This window comes from Nymphalis io, chromosome 19 (genome assembly GCF_905147045.1).
Source record: "Nymphalis io chromosome 19, ilAglIoxx1.1, whole genome shotgun sequence".
NCBI lineage: Eukaryota > Metazoa > Arthropoda > Insecta > Lepidoptera > Nymphalidae > Nymphalis > Nymphalis io.
Window position 1 is genome coordinate 1,538,144 of NC_065906.1, and position 16,711 is coordinate 1,554,854.

The following is a 16,711-nucleotide window of genomic DNA, read 5'->3' on the forward strand; positions in this document are numbered from 1 at the left end:
CTATTTCAGCCACGGCGGCTAACCCCTTAATGGATCAATGGGACTAGCGAATGCGGAAACGTGTTCACGCAAACACAGCACTATCTATTCCCTCACTTTCATAATCCAATGGGACAAACTTCCAATTTGGAAGTTGCTATTCCGGGCTGCTTCTGAGAAATTTTCTATAGTAAAACCCCAATAACTTTTTATCGGCCCGACCTGAGGAGCCAGGACCTCTGAGATCTGCTGCCTTATAACTAGTCATTAGATCACGATCAACTAGGTTGATAACTTAGTGCACTAATTTCACAGTACAGTACAGTAAAGTAACAGCCTGTGAATGTCCCACTGCTGGGCTAAGGCCTCCTCTCCCTTTTTGAGGAGTAGGTTTGTAGCTTTTTCCACCACGCTGTTCCAGTGCGGGTTGGTGGAATACACATGTGGCAGAATTTCAGTGAAATTAGACACATGTAGGTTTCCTTACGATGTTTTCCTTCACCGTAAAGCACAAGATGAATTATAATCACAAATTAAGGTGCTTGCCCGGGTTTGAAGCCACGATCATCGGTTAAGATTCACGCGTTCTCACCATTGGGTCATCTCGGCTTCTATCGTATCTAATTTCACAGATATTAATAATTAGAATATTTCTCTAGTAGCTTACAATACATTGATGTTATCGACACTTATATTTAAGGTGTAAGACATTTATTTCCTAAAAAAAGAACAAAGTCTGCTTAAACTTAGGAAATACCATTAAATATATAGTACTATACCATAACTTATTAACTTATACCAATTTGTGCCACTATATAACTTTTTAATCTTTTTTGAATATTCTAATTGAATTTGGTAATGAGTTGTAAAGCTGAGCTCCTTCAAATAATATAATTATTGTGCCATACTGTTCGGAATTTGGGTAATTCGATTTTATGTAGGTTTCGAGTAAGGTGAGAATGGGGTTTTGTTCAAGTTTCTTTATTTACTTAGTTCTCTAATGGGATTTTTTTGTATCTATTTTATATCTGGTACAAATAATGAAGTGTTAAAATTATTGTGTGTATTCATCTGTATATCTTTTGAGGTAAGAACGATCGGAAATACTGTGCGTGGAAAAAATGGAACTCACGCAAACAGCGCGCGCAGAGGCAGGCGTGTCGACAGGGCAGCAGGGCGCGCGACAGCGGCGCGGCGGCGCACACGCAGCACAGCGCCTCGCGCGCGTACCCGCCGCCCGCCTCGCCGTCACCCTCGCACGCCTCGCCGGACTCGCCCGACACGTATAATTGCTGGAACACATTCGACACATTCTATACACAATACTATCGATATGTCTAGAGACATCGCACGAGATTTTAATACTTAATCCCGAGATTAAGTCTCTTTTCATGATCAAAGATACATTCAACAGCTGGAATTCACCAGCACACATGAATTAGCCTTAGTGTCAGAAACATCAACATCACAATTACAAAATGTTTTTCTTTCGTGCAGAATATAAAATTAAGCGAAGGTGTGGATTCATCACTAGAAATAATTTAAGTAAATTAATAAGGTAACAGCTTGTAAACGGCCCATTGCTGAACGCTCGTCACTTGAGGAAAAGTTATGGTTTAAAAAACACTAACCATGCTGTACAAATATAGGTTACTGGATATACATGTGTCAGAATATCATGCAAGTGTCCTCACGATATTTTCCTTCAAACTAATTAGATATCGTGTTCATATAAAACTTTACCTTTAAACAGGACAAATGTCCGTTGGCTTGTTTTAAATACTGAGCTATGATCCCGCTGGGCAGCGGACACTGGTCGTCCCGGATGTGGACGACTGTTACTAGTGCTACCTGGATTGAAGACAAAATTGGAGAAAATGTTTCATATATTCTAGTCAGTACAGTTCAATTTCCAATGACGAAGATTGACAAAAAATTGCCAACCTGCTCGTAAGTTCATCATATAACATGCTTTAAAGAAAAAGTCCAAACTGCTTCACTTAGGGGTTGATGGATACACAAGTGGCAGATTTTCATCGGCACCATGCAGACGAAACGTCACAATGTTTCTTTTCACTGAACAGATGAATTATAAATGAATTAAAAATATGAATTATTTGGTGGTGCTTGCCCAGGTTGAACCTACAAATTTTGGTTCCGATTGTTGACACGTGTTATAACCCTGGGCCATCTTGGCTCTTTTGTTTTTTTTTTTAATTTTAATTGAGGCTTAATTCTTTTACCGTATCATCCGGCCTAAGCTCCGCTGTGTCTCGCTGATCGCGCGCCAGGATTACGACTAGCGGGTAGCAGGTTCGAGGCGGAGGGCCCAACTGCAAAGGTTCTGACGACAGTTTCATTTCCTTCTCATCGTGTGAACTGCTTCTGTAACAAGATAAATTGTTGCTAATTCAAATGTAAGGAGCAAAACGAACTTATGACATCAAATTTATTTAGAACTGAAAGAGAATAAAATTTCAAGTTAAACTTATATGTTTGTTTGAAACAAATAATTATTTGTTTTTAATAACAATTAACCAGTGACAATTAAAGACATTGATATTACCATCTAAGGGATACACGAACCGAAGCAGCGTATACAGTACAGTGTATAGAGTCATATCTGATATCACGTATGTTTTATTACACTGTGGTATGTGTGTGGTATAGTAAATAGGATTTAAATATTTCACGACTGAGATAAGTTAGTGAGCACAGTCGGATAAAAACATTAATATCAATATCGAGTTTTAGTCATTATGAATACAAACCTGTGGCCTTTTGTTTGTATTCATTTTGAAGTAAATTAAATAAAACTGAAATCTATCCTAGTTGAGTTTCTCGAATTTCGATCACACACGATAACATTAATTAACATTAAACGACGAAACAGTTTAAAAAGGGGTTAAATACTAATAAAGTAATAAAAAGTAACCTCAAGGTTTCCGCAGTCGTGATGCAGGTACCAAATCCACATCATGCAATTTACAAACCGCCCTAATTCTTACTAATATTATAAAGGCGAAAGTGAGTTTGTTTGTTAATTAACGTCTTAACTACTCACTACTCTTTGTGAAATTTTGCATACACGTTGTCAACGGTACAAAAAAGTCATAAGGTATCTACATCTACCCCTACCTCATACGCGGGCTAAGACTAGTTTCAAATAAATAGGGTACAGAAAATGCGATTCCTTTTATTTTCATGCGCCATAATACTTTATACTTTTTATTTATTTATTAATCCTTTATTGCACAATTTATAAACATATAAAAGAACATACAGTATGCAAAGGCCTTATCACTTACAGTTCTCTTCCAGGCAATCTCTGTAAAGAGAAATATTTGTTTTTTTTTTTTTTTTAGCCAGGATCATTAATCGGGCGTAGGGTGCGAACAACTTATACTTAAAATTTATTGAATGCATATAAACATAATAAAAGTATATAATATACCAACATTTATACACTTATATATTCATACAGTACAGTACAGTACAGTAGCAGCCTGTAAATGTCCCACTGCTGGGTTAAGGCCTCCTCTCCCTTTTTGAGGAGAATGTATGGAGCTTATTCCACCACGCTGTTCCACTGCGGGTTGGTGGAATACACATGTGGCAGAATTTCAGTGAAATTAGACACATGCAGGTTTCTTCACGATGTTTTCCTTCACCGTATAGCAGGAGATGAATTATAATCACAAATTAAGCACATGAAAATTCAGTGGTGCTTGCCCGGGTTTGAACCACGATCATCGATTAAGATTCACGCGTTCTTACCACTGGGCCATCTCGACGACATACATACATACATAACATATAAACTTATACTTTATTGTGCACCCCAAAGAAAAAAAACATGGATACAACCTAAATAAGAGTAGCATACAATTTTGGCGACTTTATCGCTACATAACGCCAGGCAGCCAACGTTGTAAGAAATAACTTATAGGATATGAGGTAGGTTACTTTTTTACTGGTGGTAGGGCTTTGTGCAAGCTCGTCTGGGTAGGTACCACCCACTCATCAGATATTCTACCGCAAAACAGCAATACTTGTTATTGTTGTGTTCCGGTTTGAAGGGTGAGTGAGCCAGTGTAATTACAGGCACAAGGGACATAAAATCTTAGTTCCCAAGGTTTGTGGCGCATTGGCTATAAGCGATGGTTGACATTTCTTACAATGCCAATGTCTAAGGGCGTTTGGTGACCACTTACCAGGTGGCCCATATGCTCGTTCACCTTCCTATTCTATAAAAAAAAAAGGTGCTGTAATAAGGAATAAAATAAAATAAATCTAATATAAAATCTAAAATAGTATCCAAGATACTCATATTGTACGCGAAGTAAAGCTATGATCTTATAAGTTATTAAAGTTTCGTACGGTTTTTCTCAGGTTGCACATCCGAAGGTACTCACTGTGTAATGCTTACGTATTAAATAAATTATAATACAAAAATTTCAAACGATAATTAAATTATAATAACTTTCTTTGAAACATATATCTTCTTTATCCTTTTAAGAAAATATGTTATGGAAACCCTTAGCATGTGTAATCTAAGTTGAATGTAGGTTTTCCTGCTTACGACGAGCATAACGTAACATTAAACAAATAAAAAAAAACAATTAGATAATGCGATGACGCTATTTATTTAAAAACAAAATTTCATGAATAATTACATTTTGTAATTGTTTGATTTCAATTTTAAACGAATTATTATATTTGACGTTTGTTTATTAACTAGTTCAAAGTTTATTTTCTATTATCTTTTATATGGCACTATCGCTAGCCAAACAGCAATACTGTTTTTTGTTGTGTTCCGTTTGAAAGGATGAGTGCAGCCATTGTAACTACAGGCACAAGGGACATAACATCTTAATTCCTAAGGTTGGTGGCGCATTGGCAATGTAAAGAAGATTTGACGGGTCGGTCGGCGTGGTTGGTAGATGCCTTTCATGCCGAAGGTTGTGGGTTCGATTCTCACCCAGGACAGACATTTGTGTGTATGAACATGTCTGTTTGTCCTGAGTCTGGGTATAATTATCTATATAGGTATGTATTTACAAAAGAAAAATAGTATATGTAGTATATCAGTTGTCTGGTTTCCATAGTACAAGCTCTGCTTAGTTTGGGATAAGATGGCCGTGTGAAAAAAATAAAAAGGATAGTTAATATTATTTACACTGCCAATGTCCATGGGCAGTGGTGACCACTAACCATCAGGTGACCCATCTGCCCGTCCACCTACCTATAATGTAAAGAAAAAATGTATAGAATACAAAAGATTAAATCTGCGATATTAATTTTACAAAAACATTATGTATTTATAATGTTTACCTTAATCCAAACTTAAACTAAAAAATACACGCACTTATTTTAAATTAAACAGATTATAAATATACGACTGAAAGATAGAATGAAATATTAAGTAACGCGGATGAAGCCGCGTAATACAATCAACATAATCAAAGCAATTATTTTTTTTTACATGAAACTGAAGTTGAATGCTTAGCTTGTTACCACGCGATTGATTTGTAGCTGTAGTTTATAAACCCAGTGCCACAGTTGCGAAACAATGGCGTTACGAGTCAATGGCATTGACGGCGTATCGTATTTTTAAACAAGTCATCAGGGAACGATTTAATTATCAATACGTTTGTTTTGATTTCTTTGTTTGAATATCTTCTAAGCATTGACTTGAAGTTAGACATTTTGAATTTGAAGCAAATGCGATTCGATTTTATGGAGTCATCGGACGTGTAGTGCCAAATGACCTGATGGTCTAGGCTTGCTTAAAGATCTACAAATTCTGAAATTCTGAGTCAAATTCTTGGTCGGGCCAGAAAAAAATTGTTGGCTCTGTAATGTTATTCATGATTTCACATTCAAGAGTACTCATTTATTTCATTATCACTCGATAAACGTTTATAAGCATGAGGACGATGATGTAGATACCGTATGGACTATTCACGCTAAGCAGGTGACATGATGACACTGTTTCAAAGATTTACTTTACACGAAGACGCTAATATATACATTGACCTGTAGTGTCAAACCATTCAGTAAGAACAAATTCGAAACTATAAATTCAACACGATCGGAATTATATATATATATATATATATATATATATATAAGAATTGTTTATTTAATATAGGCATCAATATCGTTCGTGGTAGCATGCGAAAGCGATCCCGTGGCGCTCCTCGTTAAGACGGAAAGGGTACCTCTGGTTTTTTAGTGGGTATTCCGATGTTCGGGGCGCACTCGGCGCCATGGACACCGGCGAGCCCCCCACTTGTTCCGCTTTTTTCCAGCGAAAAAGAAGGCATCAATATCGTATCAGAGTTGTTTTCAAAAATAACCAATCAGATAACGATTATTTCCAAACATACCCTCAGCATTTAAAACCGTTGTGTTACAATTTAAATATTGTTATAAGCACTCGCGCACCAGAAACCTTCACACAAAATCAATATGAACTATAAAATAAAATTCTAAACGCTTCTACATTAAATAAAGATTTTTGACTTTAAATAATCATTTGGGAATACCTTTGTATAACAATACGGGTTTGCCATGTCATATATTGGCCGTTGCGCTTAATAAAAACCCCTACTTTAGCTCTTACGTCACTCATTTGTAATGGACTTGTTCAATTGAAATTGTAACCTAATTGGAAACCACAATTTGATAATTGTTTCATAAAAAATTTCAATTGCATAATTTCCCGTAATAATGAAATAGGAAAGAGTATAATTTTAATTATAAGTCTATATTAAGGCGATTTACATCACCTACACGTTGATGAATAATTTATGATGCGTATATTTTGAACGTAAACATACGATCGGAAAGTCCATTGACACGATTGTTGGTATGTATGCCCTTCGAACATAAAAGGAGACTCTGAAGGTGTGTTAGTATATAATGATGTATTAAGTTTTGTATTTATTTATTTCGAAGAGCCGAGATGGCCCAGTGGTTAGAACACGTGAATATTAACCGATGATCGTGAGTTCAAACCCGGGCAAGCACCAATGAATTTTCATGTGCTGATTTGTGTTTTTAATTCAACTCGTGCTTGATGACGAAGGAAAACATCGCGAGGAAACCTGCAAGTATCTAATTTTACTTGGAGCAGCGTGGTGGAATAACCTCCAACCATTCTCATTAAAAAAAAAATAGATGAGGCTTAGCCCAGCAGTGGGAAATTCACAGGCTGTTTGTTACTGAACTGATTTATTTATTCGCTAGCTAGAGATCCGGCTTTTCACGGCTAGAATACGGGTCACCATAAAACTTTTAAATTGAAGAGAAAAACCAAACAACCAAATATTACCTGTATACCAAATACTATACGAGTTATTATTTATTGCGATTGTGATATGGATTCCATTAAAGAGGACATGAAATTCAGTGCATGAAAAATCGATAATGAACATGTTTATTTACGATTATTATATCGAACATGAAGGTTGTAAATTATTCGATACGAATCATACGTATTGGTATTTGAATTACAATTGCGGTATAACATTGTTTAATAGACGAGCCGGTTGGCGTGGTTGGTGAATTATTGCCTTTCACGCCGAAGGTTGTGGGTTCGATTCCCACCCAGGACAGATATTTGTGTGCATGAACATGTCTGTTCGTTCTGAGTCTGGGTGTAATTATCTATATAAGTATGTATTTACAAAAGAAAAATAGTATATGTAGTATATCAGTTGTCTGGTTTCCATAGTACAAGCTCTGTACAAACTTAATTTGGGATCAGATGGCCGTGTGTGAAAAATGTCCCGGGATATTATTATATTAACTAAATGTTGCGAATAAAAAAGATCGAATCATTAGTACAATGTTATATCGGATGATGATGTCCTCCTGACCGATTTCAGCCACGGTGGCCAATCTCGAGTGAAACAATGGTGCACGAGCGTGTGTGCTAGCACAGATCCACTGTCTATTCCTTCACTCTCATAACTCGATGGGATGGCAATCCGACTATTAGAACACACGACTAGAAACAGTTCAGGCGCGGTACCAACGGTTTTACGTGCCTACCGAGGCACGGGAGTAACTTTGTACATTTATATTCAATATTTATAATTAAATTATTACACTAGATACCAAGCCGATAGGAAAACACAGACTATGAGACAACTATTTAGTGTAATGTTATTTTTTTTTTTTCGGATGTTGGGAGCCACACAGGGCTCAAGAGAGACGGGCGTCCTAAGGGTGCCTCCTGTGGGGCCGGACCTCGCCTTAGGACTCCGTTGAAATCGGGAGGGAGGAGTGTAATGTTAGCTGTTAGCATTATAATTATTTCGTTATCCCTGTAATAGTGTATCACACTGTACTAGCTTCCTATTATCGTAATTTTTTGTTGTTAATTTTGTGAATATGCTGATGGTGTTTCTTATATCAATAAATAAATAAACATAATATTTAATATAATATAATTTAATATTTAAAAAAAAGGCTCAGAATACGCAAGTCCTCACGGATGGACGGATGACTTCCGCCTTAGAACGTCTCCGGCGCCGAGTGTGAAAAAACAAAGCCTGTGCTTTAAATTTAAAATATATTACACCATCATGCGGTATTTACATATAATTTCAACGCTTAGATTAATTCATTTATTTTATTATTCGTTAAACAGAATCGAAGCAACGTTAGAAATTCGCTCGACCTGTAAAGTCTAGGTTTATTTTTGTTAGCAATTCGATCAGACACATTCTATACATATTTTATAAGAGGAGTGCCCACGTAACCGTTTGTATAAACTTTAGACATCGAAATGCGATATACGTTCTGATTACCTTTGGGAAATGTTTGACCAGACGTCTCATTCGATGAAATTTAAAATGTTTCTATTTTTAAGAGCTTTGCGCATAGTCGACTGGACTCTTTTGTAGGACAATGCATACTGTTTAACAACAGTATACCAGAATGTGCTCAAATACCTCTGTTGTTAATGAAAAAAAAAATTAAAAGGAACGCTTAAGGTTGTTTTACAATGAGTGAGTTTATTGATGTTAGCGCACATTGGGAATGAAACGATCGCTTTTTTTTTTTTTTTTCGAAATGTGTAATACTGTTGGCCTTATTGGCCTCTACGGCGTCACCGGGCGGGATGGGCGAGTTCAACTCAGCCGGATGTTGGGAGCCACACAGGGCTCAAGAGAGACGGGCGTCCTAAGGGTGCCTCCTGTGAGGCCGGACCTCGGCTTAGGACTCCGTTGAAATCGGGAGGGGAGGACTTCTGCGTTATAATGCCGTCATACGCCTAAGCGTCGACGGGATTAATGAAAGAGAGTCGTCGACCCCGCCGGCGGGGTCGGTGTGTGTTCATTGTGTTCCCTAACAAGTTAGCGTTGGCCGATGAGATTTTATCATCGGTGGCGACTAGGACGTCTGAGGGCTATACTTGCTAGTATTCTGTATGAGAGGGTTTGAGTGCCTGGCGGCTTTCTCGAAATATTTTATTGAGAGATCCTTGATTACCTTAGAAATGAAATCAAAAACGATCGCTTCCTGGCTGTTTCTTTTTATACTAAAATTTGTAAGCAATTGCAAGAGAAAAAAAAAAAAACAAAATAATGAAAATCCCGCTGAGCCTCTATTCCATCCATTACTTTCATAATCCGATGGAATGGCAAATCCTTCCGACACCGGGTCCCTACTGAGAATTTTTTGACAGAAAAACGTAAATACTTCTTATCGGGTTGGTTGCTTGCTACTATAATAACAAAGAAAATAAAAATCCTTCGATCTGTAATGGAGCTGATACTTTAATCTTTTTAGGAATCACTTAAGATTCGAAGCTTCAACGGGATGCTCATCTATCATCCCTAACGGGGGAGGCTTAGTTACGTAGCAGACGAGTTGAGAAATATAAGATAAGAAACCAGTGGCGTAGCTAGGCGTCGCGTTTATTGGCCAAGATGTCGCTTAAAGTTGGTTCAACTGTATAGAAACTGTAGATAACCCTTTTTGTTAGTATCTACGAGCGCAAATATTATACATGTTATTGCTATATATGTATGTAAATATAATCTAGTTCAATAAATAAATCTCATCAATTGTTTTATTTTTAACACGTCGGCCTTAGGGGCCCCCTCTCGTTTGAGGGCGCTGGTGCACCGCGCCGTCTTGCCCTATGGTAGCGTTATATTTTTGTTATTTACATACATATTACGTCAAATGCCATCCATATGTGCCTCTACTTCGAGATCGCGTTACAGATATTTTTACCACTTTCATAATACAAAAAAAGTTAGTTCTATTTATATTTCTAATGCTTTTGGCAAAGCCTGGCATACTTACGGTTGCGTCAGAATATATTTACAAATGACATTACGTATATCCACAATTTTAAAAAATAAATTACAAATATGATAACATTGTATAAACGTTTCCGTATAATCCTTATTTCGATATTCTTGTATAGGCCACTTAACAAATTAAAAACCTATATTAAAAACGTGAATGGACGAGACACCTTATTCGATAAAGTATATTACAGATTATACTAAACTACAACTAAAGATGTGCAACCTTTTGTTTGTTTAGATTTTCAATTTGTAATGTAATTTAAATAAATTTGTAAGTTGAACAAACACATAAATCTTGTATATAGTAGTTGAGTATGATGTAAACAAAAGCTATATTTATATACTTCGAAACATAAAATGCTCCTATTATATAAATAGATAAAGGCAGATAAAGACAGACTGCATAGTTTGTGATCATCTTTCAAAGTCGTATGCTTTTAAAATCCAACACCCTCTCCAGATTTTCTCTTTTCATCAGAAAAAGGGAATTTTCAATTTCATGTGAAACTTCATCGCTATCTTTTTTTATGAGACCAAGAGTTTTATACCCCAGGGCACGAAGAATCGGAACAGGCTGAATTTGGTCCGATGACATTTTTATCAAAAATGTCATACAATAAGTAAGTTTAATGAACTATCTAAATAATTTATTACGTTATCTTTAAAAGGATATTTACTGTACCAATATTGTTTGCACGATTTCTCGAAAAGGAATGTAATGTTTTTAGGGTTCATATATGTGTAGATTTCTTTATACCACCATAACTTTTTAAATGCCTGGCCAGATTTGGACGTATGTTGTATCGTTAGATCGTTACATCACCCGAGTAACAACAACAACAATAACAGCCTGTTAATGTCCCACTGCTGGGCTAAGGCCTCCTCTCCCTTTTGAGGAGAAGGTTCGGAGCTTATTCCACCATGCTGCTCCAATGCGGGTCGGTAGAATACACATGTGGCAGAATTTCAATGAAATTAGACACAACAATACTTACTACAGCTTTTTAATTTCTGATGATTCATTCCACCAAGTAAATATTATTATATAAAATACAATGATCGAATTGTATAATAATTATCGAAAAGTCGCGGGCGGAAACTAGAAAAAGATAAAAGCAAAAAAAGGCTCCTCAACCCAAATACTACACCAATTTATGATGCGTCATCTTTATTAGAGAATGTGACTTGACACCATTCATAATTGAATTTGCGAAAACACATTAAAAACCTTTTAGGAGCTTTTCCGTTTGAAAATATATTCTCATCATTGCCGTGAAGCGAAAACGGTTCTTTATAATGTCAATTCAAATTTTTTTTTTTAAATATTATTTTAACTCAGGCTCACCTGAACACACACACACACACAAAGAGATTTAAGAGATACATACAAGAATTGATATTTGTTTTTGTTCGTATTCAATACGTAAGTGTATCGTTTGAGATGAATCTTTGTACAGTTATTGTCGGCACTCGCTTGAAGGTTACTGACATACTACCATACTAAGTTGTATCGAATGATTGTTTATGTAAACATTGAAGGAGGCTTTTCAACTCGAGCCGGTCATTAACTTGTATATTTATATATGTACAAAATAAATAAAGTTGAAACAAATCATATCATATAAATATATCAATATAGCTTTTGTTTACATCATATTTAACTACTATATATAAGACTTAAAAAAGCCGAGATGGCCCAGTGGTAAAAACGCATGAATCTTAACCGATGGTCGTGGGTTCAAACCCGGGCAAGCACCACTGAATTTTCATGTGCTTAATTTGTGATTATAATTCATCACGTGCTTTACGGTGAAGGGAAACATCGTGAGAGAACCTGCATGTGTCTAATTTCACTGAAATTCTGCCACATGTGTATTCCACCAATCCGCACTGGAGCAGCGTGGTGGAATAAACTCTGAACCTTCTCCTCAAAAAAAAAGGGAGAGGAGGCCTTTAGCCCAGCAGTGGGACATTCACAGACTGTTACGGATAAGACTTAACTGTTAAGTATTCCAAGTTACCGTCTATATTTCATCAAAATCGGTTGAGTCTATAATAATAATTATAATAATAATATCCTGGAACATTTTTCACACACGGCCATCTGGTCCCATATTAAGCTTGTACAGAGCTTGTACTATGGAAACCAGACAACTGATATACTACATATACTATTTTTCTTTTGTAAATACATACTTATATAGATAATTACACCCAGACTCAGGACGAACAGACATGTTCATGCACACAAATATCTGTCCTGGGTGGGAATCGAGCCCACAGCCTTCGGCGTGAAAGGCAAGCATCCACCAACAACGCCAACCGGCTCGTCACAAGCTTAGATTTATATGTATATACGAACGGCCTTACTTATAATCGTTGCTTAGCGACAGTTTAGTTAAACATTGATTTCGCTCTGCCTCTCATTATTGATTTGACATTGGATAGAAGAAGACACAGTATTGTTTGACTAATCACCTGCTAACATCCAACGTCCTGTAAACATGAAATTTCTTTTGACATTACTTACCATTTATTAAATATTTAATAAAATTTATTGTGAGAAATAAATTAAAATTATAATTATTATTATATTATTTATTTTTTGTGTTCAAATAATTATTTAATGCAATTATAATATTGTTCTAGATCTATCGTAGAATTACATAGTTTTCACTCATCATCATTAAACGATTCAAATTTAAAACCGAACATATCATGTGTATTTTATACGCGACATTGGCAGAATATTTTGCGCACAAATAGCGTAGATACACACCAGAAAAGAGAAAAAAAAAAATCACTTGCTAAACAAACGTTTATAAGGCCGTTATTTGTTTACCGCTGTTTAATTAGTAATGACTTTAAACTATAATTAGGATTTATCGAACTGCTCTCGGGATAGAATAACAGATGTAGTTTTTCTTCCAGTCTTATTGTTAGGTATTTCGATTTTCCGATACATATACAATAAAAATGTAACGCGAGTAAAACCGCGTGCACTTCTAGTTATATACGAATCTTAATATGTTTTGTGTACATTATAAATGTTTATGTTACAATTATTTATTCAGAGAAAATACAGATTATAACCTAGTTACGAGTTTATATTTATTCGGTCGTATTTATTTGGGCTGTTTAATTTATGTAATTCTGATAACATAGGAATTTATATTGGAGCTTTAAAGCGCTTAATTGTAGAATTACGGAATCGTAGACCCTACATTGTTCTAACATCGCGTTACGTTTTATGTACTTTTTTTACGTTTTTTACTGGTGGTAGAGCTTTGTGCAAGCTCGTCTGGGTAGGTACCACCCACTCATCAGATATTCTACCGCAAAACAGCAATACTTGATATTGTTGTGTTCCGGTCTGAAGGATGAGTGAGCCAGTGTAATTACAGACACAAGGGACATAAAATCTTAGTTCCCAAGGTTGGTGGCGCATTGGCTATAAGCGATGGTTGACATTTCTTACAATGCCAATGTCTAAGGGCGTTTGGTGACCACTTACCATCAGGTGGCCCATATGCTCGTCTGCCTTCCTTTTCTATATATAAAAAAAAGTACTACTTCACGTAAACGATATTCATTCAATTAGTAGCTATTCTTTAAGAGCGAACACAACTCACCGTAGAAATCGGTCGTGAAGTGTCAGAAAGTGATATGCGACATTGGCCGTAATAGTCATAACATTTCAAGAAAACACCCATCAAAATAGTATATCACAATAAGTCGGTTTTCAACAATTAACGCGTGAGTGATGAAGTTAGTTGTTACAGCCGCTGATTAAGGTTATGTGTGTAATAATAAATGTTTTAAATACAAAATTTCGTGTCTATGCAGTTAATCGTTGAGGAGTTTCTTCTTTGGATGCCAAAAATCGTGTGAACACGTCACGTTTACTATAAAAATTATCATTCAAACTGAACCGAAATGTGAAATTTCAACTTCAAAAGATAAGAGGAACTTCTAATTCGGCTTGCAAGATTTGACCATGAACTAACGAACATTGCAAGCTACATAGGTGCTGGTAAAAATCAAAATGAATTTAATTCAATGCTATTTTGTATTTACAAGATTAATCTAACATAAAACTATTCACGGTTCGAAAAGTAAATTTACCCGAGAAGAACCGACAGGAAACTCAATACGTACTTAGTTTGTTTATAAACTTTATTTATTTTTCTTTCGCCGGAAAACACATTTCTCGCTGCTTTTAGCACGTCCATTAGACCGTTAAGTGGGAGTGGAGGTATTGTGGGAGTATTCCTGGCGGAGTCCCACCAAAAACCGGTAGTACATCATCGTGTACTGTGGCGTCTCAACGGTTAGGCTACCACTGAAGGCCTCCTTCACCTGAGAACATACACCCAGGGGCGTAGGCTAGGCTTCTTTTTGGCGTAAGAAGGTACGCACAGCGCTGTCTTCTTCCCCGGTTGATTTTGGATTAGTGTTTCCTGCATCGAATATTATTAATACTAATCTAAATCAACTGTAATCATTGCATTTCTCAAGGATTGTGAAAGTAATACTACAAGATCAAATTTAAGAATACATTTTTAAATGTATTCTTCCGATATATACAGTTTCTAAATACAATACCTTAATTTCTATATTAAATCCGGATATTTTCTTAAATATTGCTTTTCATTATATTTAATTTAATAAAATTAATAAGGAAAACATTTTATTTCAAATTAAAAAAGAACTGTTTTTGAAAAAAGCACGAATGTACATGTAGGTAGATATATATGCTTAGTGTTTGAAACTTGTGAGTAACTTAATAAAATATCCTGGCCATTTTTTTCACACACGGCCATCTGATCCCAAATTAAGCTTGTACAGAGCTTGTACTATGGAAACCAGACAACTGATATACTACATATACTATTTTTCTTTTGTAAGTACATACTTATATAGATAATTACACCCAGACTCAGGATAAACAGACATGTTCATGCACACAAATATCTGTCCTGGGTGGGAATCGAACCTACAATCTTCGGCGTGAAAGGCAAGCCACCAACCACGCCAACCGGCTCGTCAAACTTAATAAAACATATTCAACGACCATTTTTCAAAATAAAAAAGGGGTAACAACAATAAGGATTGATACAGTATTTTTTTTATTTTCAAATCAATCGTAAAAATATATCAATATAAGTATCAAGGTTTGGACTTACCTACTAAAATTCAAATGTCTTGACGCGAGGATCTCTGGAAGCGTACCCCAGAGCGTCTGATGCAAGTCTCTGACGGGCGCTCCCCACCAGCTCGCATGCCAATACCTCACTGTTGATGAGACGCAGCATCTCACTCCTGATGGAAAACAAAATGGGTTTTGTATAAGGCGATTGATTTCAAACAAATGAATGATATTGAAGTGTGTCTTTTAAAATAACTACTTTTTAAAAGTTGTATTAACTTTTTCCTAATTACTAATTTTTGTCTGCCTGTTTGTATTGTAGGATAAAATTAGAAAAGAAAATAAGTTTTTCAGTGTACCGTATAATTTGCATTTAACAAAAATCGGTTAAATTTATCAATAGTTATAACAACTTAAATAAATTAAGCCTTCATTGCTGTTCTTAATTATACAAATAATACTAATTATATATTTTTTTCTTTTTTGAATGTGCCCTAAACTTTTGAAGTAAAATCTCACGGTCGTTTGTCTCCTTGTCAACAGCTTGTCTTCCGACAAACATAATATGATAACAACAAGTTTATATATATATATATATATATATATATATATATATATATATATATATATATATATATATATATATATATATATATCATTTGTTGTTTATATGGGTTATAATTAAAAAACGATTTAAGGATTTTTCGACAACCCCCGGGGATAATTTATTTATTTATTTGGGAAACATACAGCATAATATAATACATAAACATTTGGTAACAAAATAAGTCTCACATAAGCCAACAAACATCAAAAGATCAACAAACATCAAAAGATCATAAGATCAAAAGTGTTGCTACCATTAATATTTTTATGTTAGATTTTTTTATTAAGTACTTCATATAATATAAAAACACAGTCACGGCTCGTATATTAATAACGTTGCAAATATACAATATCTAGGTTTTGATCAAGACTAATAAGGACTCGAAGGTTGACCAACATTTTTAACGGAAGGCTTAATCTATCAAAGCGTTTACACGTATAAGACGTAACTGTGTCCAATACACGTACGTTTCTCGATATTAATTGCTTATACAAATATTATATCTCATGATAAATACAAGGGATCGCAATTCCATTTTTAATTTACTTAAAAAGGTTTGATAATTAATATACAAAGAAAAATGTCTTTTATAAAAGTAACAATGGTCGTAATTAATAATTATAACATTTTTTTTACATT

At 35.4% G+C, this 16,711-nt stretch overlaps 1 protein-coding gene across 2 annotated transcripts in view; it reads right to left on the reverse strand.

The window, feature by feature from the left end:
• LOC126776217 (cell growth regulator with RING finger domain protein 1-like) overlaps positions 1–16,711 on the reverse strand; it is a 43,332-nt gene that overhangs the window by 9,474 nt on the left and 17,147 nt on the right. The window contains exons 3-6 of one of the 2 annotated variants that reach the window (XM_050498529.1): positions 15,503–15,638; positions 2,223–2,361; positions 1,723–1,830; positions 1,112–1,271 (exon numbers count right to left, since the gene is read on the reverse strand). In XM_050498529.1, coding sequence (XP_050354486.1) covers positions 1,112–1,271; positions 1,723–1,830; positions 2,223–2,361; positions 15,503–15,638 — 543 coding nt within the window. Of the gene's footprint in view, positions 1–1,111; positions 1,272–1,722; positions 1,831–2,222; positions 2,365–15,502; positions 15,639–16,711 lie in introns of both variants that reach the window. The other variant, XM_050498528.1, reaches the window with a different exon arrangement.